The 12,929-nt window shown below is 38.9% G+C and overlaps 1 protein-coding gene across 1 annotated transcript; it reads left to right on the top strand.

The window, feature by feature from the left end:
- Positions 1 to 2,264: 2,264 nt before the first annotated feature.
- LOC148347524 (ectonucleotide pyrophosphatase/phosphodiesterase family member 7-like) lies at positions 2,265 to 9,996 on the top strand. The gene is made up of 5 exons (XM_088323753.1): positions 2,265 to 2,526; positions 2,590 to 2,735; positions 5,699 to 6,331; positions 7,518 to 7,761; positions 9,884 to 9,996. The coding sequence occupies exons 1-5, from the start codon at positions 2,265 to 2,267 to the stop codon at positions 9,994 to 9,996; spliced, it is 1,398 nt and encodes a 465-aa protein (XP_088179879.1).
- The last annotated feature ends 2,933 nt before the right edge of the window (positions 9,997 to 12,929 follow it).

The following is a 12,929-nucleotide window of genomic DNA, read 5'->3' as shown; positions in this document are numbered from 1 at the left end:
ATTGTCTCACCTCTTCTTTACACTTTACACCAACCATAATGAATGGATGCACAAGATATTAAACAATGAAAATGTTAGTTCTTAGCGCGCTAGAGATACAGTATAAAATGTTTACACACGGACTAGGAAGTAGAAGCTGGATTTCTTCTTTGAGCTGGATGCTGGGTGAGCTCTCACAGCACCACATGCCGATAGTGGCGGAAAGAAGCACTACATTAATGTCCTGTACTCGGAAAAAGGTGCACACAATACAAAATCTAACTTACAGCAATATCCGGATATTTTTCATATCCCGAAAAAAATGTTGATATCTACCGTTTTTCGCAAGTCGATACACAAAAAATATTCTAATATGGAAATACTACAAAATACAATAATACAGAAATAGGAGAAAAATACTACAAAAAATAATACTACAGTAATACTACAAAAATACTGTAATCATAAAACGACTGTAATAATACAAAAATACTACGAAAATACAACAGATATACAACAAGAAATCTACTTCTGCAATACAACAAATGTACTACAAAAATACTAAAAAAATATAACTACAGAAATACTACAGATATACAACAATTATTCTTGTATGGGAATACTACAAACACAAATAGTACAAAAATATTGAAAAAATTATACTACAGTAATACTACAAAAATACTATAATCATAAAACTACTGTAACAATACAAAAATACAACGATAAATACAACAGATAAACAACAAGAAATTTACTTTCGAAACACAAAAGTGCTACAGGAATACTAAAAAAATATTATGATAGGAAATACTACATAAAAATTACTTCAGAAATACTACAAAAATAGTGCAAAAATAAAACTATAGTAACACTACAAAAAACACAGAACTTCAAAACAAATCCAACTTCAGAAATACTTAAAAAACAACTAAAAAACCCTATAGTAATACTTCAGAACTACATAACAAATCAAGTTCTAATATACTATTTTGCTCTAATTGTGGTCGTTTCAAAACTAATTTTAAGAAACTAATCTTTTTCAAAAGAAGTCTAACAGACCCCAGACTCCTAATACTAGCCAACTCCTGGAGTCGAACATGTAATGAATTCTAGTATGGATGCAAATAATCAGGGTTGGGTAGGGTTACTTTAACTTGATTACTTTCAATTACTTTTGGATTACTCCAATACCAAATATGCTAATAAAAGACAAAATAAACTAAATATGAATAAAATGACTTCATTTTGTGCAGGCTTGGGGAGTAACGGAATACATGGAAGGGCAAAAATGATGTTGGCAAGCTGTTTGGATTTATTTTCATTTTGTTTCTGTCGGTTTTTTTGCCGGAGATCAAAGAGATCAAAGCCAGGAGAGAAAGCTTACCACGTGTTGTGAGTCATCATTTTATTCATATTTAGTGTCTTTTATTAGCATATTTGGTATTGGAGTAATCCAAAAGTAATTGAAAGTAATCCAGTTAAAGTAACCCTACCCAACCCTGCAAATAATCAAGTACTAGTGGGCCCCAAATCTAATTATGTTAGGGCCCCATGAATGCTTGGGCTCTGTAAATACATTAAATTCAAGATAAAAATGAATAACAGAGACAAATGTTTTTATACTAATGAGGTTTGACGAAGCAGCACGGCGGCGCAGTGGTTAGCGCTTGTGCGGCACAGTTCATGTCATGGGAACCTGTCGTGGGTTCAAATCCAGCTCCAGACATCCTGTGCGGAGTTTGTATGTTCTCCCCGTGCTTGCGTGGGTTTCCTCCGGGCACTCCGGTTTCTTCCCACGTTCCAAAAACATGCATTTCAGGTGAATTGGCCGGTCCAAATTGTCCCTAGGTGTGAATGAGCGAATGAGTTGTCTGTCCCTGTGTGCCCTGGCTGGCAACCAGTTCAGGGTGTCCCCTGCCCACTGCCTCGACCCTAATAAGGATAAGCGGTACGGCTGATGAGATGAGATGAGATGAGGTTTGACGAGCTCTAGTGGTCAAACACGGTATAACACTTTTGAATTCATTCAGACAGGACTAAAAAACAATGTTGTCTTCTTCTAAAAACTGACAAAATGCCAACACTTGGTCCAACCTTCTTCTACTCAGAGCAACACAGAGCTAACACACACGCGTCCCAGGTTAAAGGTTTGTTATTATCTGCGATTATCAGTCTTCTCCGTTGTAAAGTCTTTTCTCGATTTTTGAGAGAACTCATTTGTGTGCTCTCAGTCACGGAGAGGAGAGAATATTCAACAAGAGGACAATATCTAGCTTCAAAACATGTCCAACCTGGTAAAACGGTCTATCTGGTTGGTCTTCTACCTTGTTCTGTTCCCGCCTTGCTCCCCCGTCCCAGTTTTGAGAAGGAACCCTCCCGGGAACAAGCTCCTGCTCATCTCCTTCGACGGTTTTCGTTGGGATTACGACCGGGAGGTGGAAACCCCGAACCTGGACCGGATGGCCCAAGATGGCGTCAAGGCGCTTTATGTTACGCCGCCCTACGTCACCATCACTAGCCCGGCTCACTTCTCGCTCCTCACAGGTGACCGGCATCTCCAACTCTACATTTTCAGATTGAGTACCGAATTGATTTAGCTTCCCCTAGGAAATCACGTTGACCGTCACGGAGTCATCCACAATATTTGGTTCAATACGACCACGCAGGAGAAGAAGCAGTACCATGCGGCTCAGTTTGTGGATTCCTACTGGGATAATGGAAGTTTACCTATCTGGGTCACGGCGCAGAGACAGGTAATGGCCGCTTTTTGATAACAGTAGGGCCTCGGGATACGGCGACCCTATCTCATGACGTTTTGTGCTTCCTTTAACTTAAAATTAAAGAATTAATATTCAAACTTTGTGGTGTTCGTACATATGAAGAGTTACGCCCCTATAATGCCTGTTACTGCCAGGAACCAGATCAGGATTAGGACCCAAGCGCGTGACGTTCTCAGACAAGCCTTTTATTTTATGGGAAGTCATGCACGTTAGGCTCCGGTCTGGTATGGAAAGACAGGAAGCCAGAGACCGACGAGATAGATTCCAATTGCCCGAGTTTATATCGGACAGATGGGGTCGATACCGGACAGGACGGACAGACAGGATTGATAATAAAAAAGGATATTGAAAATAAACAGGACAAACAACATGGGATCGAAAACTGGAGAGAATAATAAACAAGACAAAAATAGACGGGAACGAAACAGGAAATTGATATTAAACAGGACAAAAATAAACGGGAACAATACCGGACTGGAAATACCAACAGGAAAACCAGACGAGTCAGAACCTACGTCTTGCGGGGCAGAGGTTCGTTGACGGACTGACAAAGTAAGAGAGAGCGCACTGAGCTTAAAAAGACTGTTAATGAGCCGCAGCTGGCGCCACATGGGCGGGGCTAATTGGGCGCCATGGCAACCGTGACAGTTACCTATTGGTCAACGTCATTTAAGATGGGTCTTCATTCGGCTTGTGGCACAGCTTCATCAAAAAGTAGTGATGCTATTGGCTGAACTCCTTCCCACAATGCCTTTCTCTCTCTCTCTCTCTCACTCTTTCTCTCTGTGCATTTCAATATCTCATATAACAAACTTTAATTGTTAAGGGTTGGGTGCGTAGTTTAAAAGTTTAAAATAAAAAAATTCTCTATTAGCTATCTGTTAACAATTCCGACTGAGTTCAAAAAGGCATTATATATTTTTTATCTTACTTTTACCTCGGTGTTCCGGCTACCGGCGCATTACGCTGGAGGAAAGGAGGCAGGAAGATAGGGGCGAGGACTGTGATTTCAGGTTCGTGCTCGCGGTTTTCTTTTATTCTAGGATGAAAATGGTGAAAGTAAGAAAAGGACTGTTTCAACTACAGTACAAATGGCAATCGAAACCCCTAAAAAGATTTTTAAAAAGAAGAGTTTATTTCAGGATGACAAAGAATTTCACATACTCGAAAGGAGCTTGACAGAGACCGCAATGATAGTTTCAGCCAGAAGATGGCATCAGTTAGTAGAATATTTTGAATCCGCATGTAAGGTATTGGTCTCAAGACTTGTAGCAATGTTAAATGAAGAAGCGAAACCATGGAAATGTAGTTTACAATGATCACGAAATGCAATAAAAGGTAAACGTATTGTTACCCTCGTCAAAGGATATGGCTGTAACCTATTGATAATTGGGACAATTTGTTAATATTTTGGTGAGGCGGACCCAAGTGCAGACACAAGAGCTATATGATAACCATTTATTTTTGGCAAGGACATGTTTCCACCAATACCAAGCAAATCATTGTTATGTCCCCAATAATTATATGTGAAAAAACGCACTCCATCCAACTAATGCGAAGACCAAACCTACACCCTTGATTTGTGGGGAAAGGAAAATAACAAAAGGTGCCCCGCACATCGGACGAAGGTAGAAAATGATAAATAACAAACACAGTCTGGAACAAACACCCAACTGGCGGGGTACAAGAAGTCTTGTGTCGGGACCAAGTACAAGTAGGACATTAGCATGGAAAGCAACGGTCCAACAGCTTCTGCTGTCAGCACAGTCATTATATAAAGAAGGTGTCAGGTGTGGGTGATTAAAGGTAAATATGGAGATCTTTCAGTCAATTGTCTGCTGGCACTCTCTAGCGAATGGTGGTATGCTGGATCCTAACACATGGAAGGAGGGAGAAAACAGGTAACTAAAATACAGTCCATAAAACACTCACTGCTGGTATAGTTCAGGAAGTCCATAATAGATCCACGGTAGGTAAGCTCAGGCAGTAGATGATTTACATCAAGGGCAAAAAAATGAACCAACAGCCTTTACTGTAGGCACAGTCTTCCGATGCTACATTTCTGATTAGAGTCAGATAAGGAACAGGTGTTTGGTCCTCTGGTTCGTCTGCCTGCTAGCGCCCTCTGGCATGCTGGATCCTAACATAACTGAGCCTCTTTTAACCCTACTTCTAATAATTACAACTTAGTAACAATACAATAGTAACATTGTAACAACATAGTGATAACATGATAACATGTGTTAGGAATTAAATATCAAAAATGTACCGTTTACCAAATTGTTCGAATTAGTTATCTGACTCTATTAACCAAACAGAACCTATATTCCCCTAATAATGCGTGCTCGTTTCTTGATGGAAAAATGAACAAATGACCGGCATTTCCACATTTAGTTAAATAATTTAACTAAGTGAACTCCATCGAATTAGCCGAATTAGTGTCGCTCGAGTCTCCGTCAACCCTCCTCTCTCAATCTTCTGCCTTTTTTCATTCTCAACCCACGTCTCTCCGCAAACTGGTGTGCCGGCTCCTCCCATGGGCGTGCCAGGAAAGCCCCCTCGCCTTGATGTCTAAAATGGTCAAAACATCCCCGAGCGTCACCAGGGCCCCTCTGCATCGAGAAGTGCTGATTATCTTATCAGCCCTTTCTCCCAGTTCCCTGCTGTTCCTTTAAACATCATTCTTAACTAGGTTGCATTGACCTCGCCCCACAGCTCAGCCAGTGAATATCTTTTGCTTTTAAATTTAATTTGTATTTGATCGTACAAAATCCTTTATAGTCAAATGTATAAAATCCTTCACATGTGACATGAAACTGCTAGCTTTTTTAACAGAAAAATAGCTCTGGGATTACAAAATGTCGGTGACCCCTGCTTTATTGAACTGAGATAAATTGCTTTTTGAAAATAGTTGATTATGTTGTGTCTCCTCATAGGGACTAAAAACTGGATCCCTCCATTTCCCTGGGACCGCAGCCACCTACAAAGGAGAAACGGTAAACGTTCGGCAGGTAGAACCTGCCCTCTACAACCACGGGAACGAGACCGAGTGGAGGATAAACATCGACAAGGTGATCGGAGACTGGTTCCACCGACAGGACCTGGACTTTGTCTCCTTGTATTTCGGGGAGCCCGATTTAGTGGGACACAAATTCGGACCGGATTCCCCGCAAGTCCGTGACATGGTCCGGCAAGTGGACCGCACCGTTGGATACATCCGGGACAAGATCCAGCACCACGGTCTCGAGGACCGAATGAACATCATCATCACCTCCGACCACGGGATGGCCGACATTCTCCCTGATGAACAAATTGAGAGGATCGTCTTGTCCAGGATCCCGGGTTTTAGCTTCAGAGATGTTCAGTTCCAACTTCTGGATTATGGACCTGGTGGAATGCTGCTGCCCAAAGAAGGAAAATTGGAGAAGGTCTACCAGGCTCTCAAGGGAGCTCACCCTCATCTTCATGTCTTTAAAAAGGAAGAGGTGCCCGCTAGACTCCATTACAGCCTGCATTCGAGACTCCTTCCTATCATCCTCATGTCCGATCCTGGATATGTCATAAGCGGGGTAAGAAACTGGTTTTATCTTGGTTTACAAACCAAGAACTGCTACGTTAAAATACATTTTTCCTTCCTCAAAACTGAACTGAAATACTATCACAGTTTTTACAAATGCCACAATTTCCGGATACTACTGTAATCCATCATCTATCATGTTTAATGGGGACCACAACCCCTGTGAATCCATGAAGCAGGCTCCCCTCGCCCCATTTGTAGCATGTGCTATGCTGGCCCCTGCTCACAGCAATAGTCGACAAGGGATAATGGATCTCGGCCGCATGGTGCTGTCTTTTTAGCTGTAAAGAACAGTAGAAAAACAGTGCCTCTCATGATATGAATTTGCTCTTTTGGCTCCCACTCTCACCGGCTAAAACAGTGTGGTTCATTTCAGGCGGGCCACAACTGCACGTTTCAGTGTTGATTGTCGGCCTCTAATCTCAGCATAGTTGACCAGGGGGTAATGGATCACGGCGACAACTGCGCATTACATTTTAGGCGGTGCAGACCGCCAAACTTCCTGACAAAATTGTCATTATGCAAAAGTACTTAATTGGAGTCGTTTTTATTTCAGTGCAAGGAAGCGATTTAGAGAGTGGATGGCAAGCTGCATGTTAGCATTGGGTATCTTCAGGTTGAGCCAAGTCTCAGCGATGATCAAAATACAACCATCCTGAATGTAGAGGTTGTAGCTCCAGGTCATCCAGGTCATCTATTTCATGACGTCGGTGAGATATGGGCTTGGCAGGGGTGAGTTGTTAGCTTAGTTGTAGCAGGCTCCCAATGCCGAACTCGATAATATTACACTGAGCATGCACTGTTTCTTTGCGCTCTTCTGACAATTATCTGAGTACAATTTAGTTGAAATTCTTTTTAATGTTACGAGCCACTAAAGCCACCAACTGTTGCCATGCTCTGCCGTTTGTTTTGGTGGGAACCTGTGCCCCGCTTATTGACTGATAGCAAAAACCAGCCTATCACATGGCGCACACAGACAGTCATACCCACCCACCCAACTCTCACACACACACAAGATCTGCCCTGCGATAGCATTTGCTGTGTGCCGTCTGCCTAACACAATGCACGATACGTTGATATCAATCGACAATATAGACAATTCAATTGTATTAAAAATCCGCAGGGTTTTCGTCAAATCACCCTCGTCGTGAAAAATGGTATGTTCCGTGTGTTTCCAGTTCCTACCTGTGCAATTCAATAAAGGAGATCACGGCTTCGACAACGAAGCCACGGATATGAAAGCCTTCTTCCGGGCCGTCGGGCCGGATTTCCGGAAAGACTTGGTAGTGGATCCCTTCGACCTGGTAGACGTGTACCCGCTCATGTGCCACTTGTTGGGCATCCGAGCCGAACGCAACGACGGGCACCTGGACAGAACCAAACGCATGTTGCTCCAAAATGGGGAGAATGGAAACTCAGACGGTAATATAAAATATATATATACAGTATATAGAATATATAAAATTGATGTAAAACATATAACTATAAATTTGTAAAATGATAAAACATATTTATATTATTATTATCATTGAGAAAATAATTGAGTGTGGGCCGCAAATCCAAATATTGAAAATACCTAAAAGCCTTTATTTTTTTCAAAAGCTGACCATGCGCCTTATAATACAGTGCGCCTTATATATGGATCAATATTAAGTCGCAAAGTCTTTCAACTAAAGCAAGCAGCCGCCGACTGGATTTTACCCCGAAGGCGAAGTCGTCCGCGGTGTATGCTGGGATTTATATACCGGCGTTTCATTTCCTAACCAATGTGTCAATCATCATTTGAATCAGTCACTATTGGCTAAAGTTATTCGGAGGTAAAGGGGGCGGATCCTTTTTATCATTTACAGGCTCGCATAGGCTAAAGGGGCGAAACAAAGCCTGCAATTGGCCGAAAAAGATGAATGTGAATCACACATTGGTTGGGTTGCACTACGGCATAGAGAAAACATTTTTTACTATTCTGTATTTGTAAATATTTGACTCCCTTGGATTTACTACACTCACGGTTTTAAGAAGACCATGGTTACGTATCATTATTGAACGTGATGGCTGCAAGAGAACTTAGGTGAGCTATGCGGATTTATATTTTCCCAGTATCTTGTTTTAGAACGATCTTGATGAGTCTATTTTTAAACTAAATTCAATTCAAAGTGTTTATCGTCATATGCACAGTAAATAACCCCGTTTCCCTGCACAATAAAATTCTTACTTTGCTGTCCACACAGTTGCCAGCAAAAAATAAAATGGAAACTAAGAAATGTTTGTTTGGTGACATCGTACAGACACTGTTTCCGTACATGTCTGAGACACGTATTTGCTTCTTTGCAAGCTTTGGGAATGTTAAGGGGGTAATAAGTTTGACTGAACTATCTGACTGTTTTGTCGACATTCCCATTGTAGCGCCTTATAATCCGGTGCGCCATATGTATGGAAAATATAGGACCAAAAACTATTCTTTGGGGGTGCGCCCTATAACCCAGTGCGCCTTATAGTGCAGAAAATATGGTAATATATAAAAATATTAAATATTAAAATCTCATCTCATCTCATTAGCCGTACCGCTTATCCTCATTAGGGTCACGGGGTAAATATTAAAATGTAATTATATAAATATGCAGAATAATATAAATCAATGCAAAAAATACCATTATTATCGTTAACCACTAAATCAGTCGGTTGCAAATGAATGTATTTGAAAGTATTAAAAAAAATAGGTATTCAAAATGTGAAATATAGAAAATTAATCTATAAAATGATAACAATATAATAAATAGGTATTATTATTATTATCATTGTTATTATTGTTATCATAAGTAAAACAAATTGGTGGGATGTAAATGCATGTATAAATAAAAATAGATATAAAACATATTTAAAATGTAAATATAATAAATTTAATAATATAAATAATATATAAATATTGTTAATATTGTTAAGCTAAAAAAATCAATGAGCTGCAGATGCATGTATTAAAAATATATTTTTAAGGGGAAAATATAAAATTGTAAAATATAAATATTTAATATATCAAATGATAAAAAAAAATAAGTCATAATTGTTACTAGCATTAAAAAACATCCGGCTGCAAATGCATACAGTACATTGAAAAATGCAAAAATAGGTCTGAAAATGTTTAAATATTAAAATATAATACGTCAAATGAATTTAAAAAATAATAAAGAAATATTACTATTATTATTATTATTATTACTATTATTACTTTTATTGTTAACTTTGAAAATTATGGGGAACAAAACTATATATTTAAACATACTGGGTATACATTAAATATTAAAACATACTTATGTAAAATGAAAATATATTAAAAGTAATTACGATTATCATGGTTAAGTGAATAAATCAGTGGGCAATAAATGCAAATATTCAAAAATGTTAAAAAAAAATAGGTATAGAAATATAAAATATTAAAATATAAATACGGAATTTAATAAAAAATATATTATTAAGATCAAAAAGGTTTATTCTTCTTCTCAAATGTTTCATCAATTCATTGATTTTGTTATGTTTTTTCTTCTTTCAGCCGGCAAAAGTCAAATTCAAACAGAGGCGCTGATTGTTATAGCGACCATCATCGGCCTGCTCGTCTTCGTCTTTGTCCTCGTGCTTTCTTATCATGTGTGTAGGAGGACGTAAGACCTCAACTGTTTTTAATGAAAATTGGAATAAAATTATACTGTGAAAACACACTATTTCTGTCCTTTGATTTACAAAAAAGCACAGTAGGAATACATATACAGTGAATGAAATAAGTATTTGAACACCCAGCTAATTTACTATTCCTCCCACTTAGAAATCATGAACGGGTCTGAAATTTTCATGTCCACTGTGAGAGAGATAAACTAAAAAGAAAAATCCAGAAATCACAATGTATGATTTTTTTTAGACGATTTATTTGTGTGACATAGCTGCAAATAAGAATTATATAACCTGAGTAAATGAATATTAATATTTGTTACAGTAGCCTTTGTCTGCTATTACAAATTTAAGGGTGGTTTAAGCAGGGGAACCTTTCGTGCCATGCATGATTTCAAATCATGACGTCTTAGTGTATTACCTACAGTCACCTTGGAAACAGTGGTCCCAGCTCTTTTCAGGTCATTGACCAACTCCTGTCTTGTAGTTCCAGGCTGATTCTTCACCTTTCTTAGAATCATTAAGACCTCACGAGGTGATAATCTTGCATGGGGCTCCACTTCGATTGAGATTAACTGTCATGTTTAGCTTCTTCCATTTTCTAAGGATTGCTCCAACAGTGGACCTTTTTTCACCAAGCTGCTTGGCAATCGCTCTGTAGCCCTTTCCAGCCTTGGAGATGTGTACATTTTTGTCTTGGGACAGCTCTTTGGTCTTCGCCATGTTGCAAGTTTAACACTTACTTATTGGAAAGGGTGGACAGGTTTCTTTATGCAGTTAACCAACTCAAATAGGTGCATCTGATTTAGGATGACACATGGAGTGCAGGTGGACTTCTAATGGGCAGACTTGTCATGATTACTAACTCTGATCACCTGGAGCAATCAGGTGGGCGCCTTCTGATTGGCTGGCACTTCGCTCTTAAGCGCGCTGCGCCCAGAGTTCCGTGTCAGAGTGTACATTTGTAACTCTGTGTGACCCTCCGGATTTGCCATTCGTCTAAGAACTCTGCTTACCTGTTTCTGCCTGCCTCCGATCCGACCTGTTTCCGCCCCACGCTTCGATCTGCTCTCCAGCCCCGGTAAACTCGACCTGCCGGATTTCCGCACTGCGATTGGCCACTCGATCCGGAGCTACATCTCCAGCGCCGCTGCTAACGTCTGACGGCCATCACGACTCCTGCAAGCCCTGAACGCTTCCTTAAATAAAGAACTGAAATTAATGCTCTGGGGTTTCCTGGTCTGTTCTGGTCTCCTGATAAGACTAACAGAGGCGTGTTCAGGAGAGTGAGCGATTGCTATCGCTAGCTATCGCTAGCTTCTGAACGGCCAATGATTATTGAGCGCTCGCGTGCCCGAGTAATCACGGGAGAAAGACCGCTTACTTTGATTTCCAACATGGCGTCGACAGTGCTGAACATGGAGGATCTCACCCTGACGAGTGCTGTTGGCGATGTAATATATCGTCTTACATTGCCTGGTAATGTTTGTGAACAATGCAAGACAGGTATGACCCTTCCACTGCGTTTAGGATAACCTTAACTGTGTCAATATGCGAACTGTCGCTCATATCAGCCAACTCGCTCGAAGCAAGCTGTAGAACGAAATCCATTGTACTGTCGTCGGCCATTTTGGATCAGTAAGGCAATCACAGTGAGCGATTACAAAACGTTCAGCAGTGCGCGGCAAGCGATTAACAAGCGACTACATGTCTGATTACTCTCCTGAACACGCCTCAGGTCTTTAAGGGTCAGAATTCTAGATTATACACAGGTGTTTAATTACTTGTTTGCAGCTGTATCACCCCAAAAAATCGTTAAAAAATCATGCATTCTGATTTCTGGATTTTTCTTTTTAGTTTTTTCACTCTCTGTTAATGTAAATTACAAAATGTTTATTTATATATATTTTTAAATGTAAAATTAAACAAAAGTCAAATATACCATGCATCATTTTATTTGCTATGTTAGAATATGTTCATAAAAATAATATAATTTCCCAAATATTCACATTTATCTGGTATTTTATTTCATATTCTTCTATTTATTGTAATGTTTTTAATCCATCTATTCAACTCTTTAGGTTGGAATACTTTTGCAAAATTAAAATAATTGGCAAATTATTCATTTTTACTTAAAATTGTAATTGATATTTTTCTTTATTGCGTTTTTTTATTTCATATCGATTTTTGAGAAAGAACCAAAGTGACTAAAAGTCAAATTTAGCATTTATAGTTTCTTTACTCTCTATTTTAGAATACTTTTATAAAAGTAATAATATTTTCCAAATACGTATATAATTGTTTAATATTCTAAGTAAAATTTTAATTTATCGCAATACAATTTTATATCAAACTTTAAAAACAACAAAAGTGAAATTTAGCAATTAAAACCAAAATGTTTTACTCTTAATGTAACAAAACGTTCAAAATAATAAATGAATAAATAATAAGTTTCCTATATTTAGTATATTTTTAATTTAGTGCGGTGCATTTTTAGATTCATACATTAAAACGTTAGGAAAAACCTAAATTGTAAATGTACTGTATTTTGAATATAAACATTCATATTTATAGCCTAGTATCTTTAAATTGTGCAGTGAAAATCATTTGCAGATCTTGGCAACACCTAAAATGAGGGCAGTCGTAGCACAACCTGGATGTACAGTTTGAACCACTAGGGGGCGAGCAAAGGTTGGGGAAAAGTCTTCCATGCCTTGGATGTTTTAATTACATTCAACACTTCATGTTATCAGATTTCATTATGGTACATGGTGAATTGGTACGTCCGGAAACTGTCCAAAAGGGGGCGCAGTCATTCCATGCATTCCAAAATTCTGGGTTATTTGAACTGGGCAACTGGAACTGTTCAGTTTTTGTTTGTGGAAAAGAAAGAAAAAAATAACATGGAATACAGAGGAATGGGGTAGTCATTT

Source organism: Urocampus carinirostris, chromosome 19 (assembly GCF_059441175.1).
Source record: "Urocampus carinirostris isolate Australia breed hairy pipefish chromosome 19, RoL_Ucar_1.0, whole genome shotgun sequence".
In the NCBI taxonomy this organism is placed as follows: Eukaryota; Metazoa; Chordata; class Actinopteri; order Syngnathiformes; family Syngnathidae; genus Urocampus; species Urocampus carinirostris.
The sequence above is the reverse complement of the archived record's forward strand: the minus strand, read 5'-3'. Positions and strand labels throughout refer to the sequence as shown.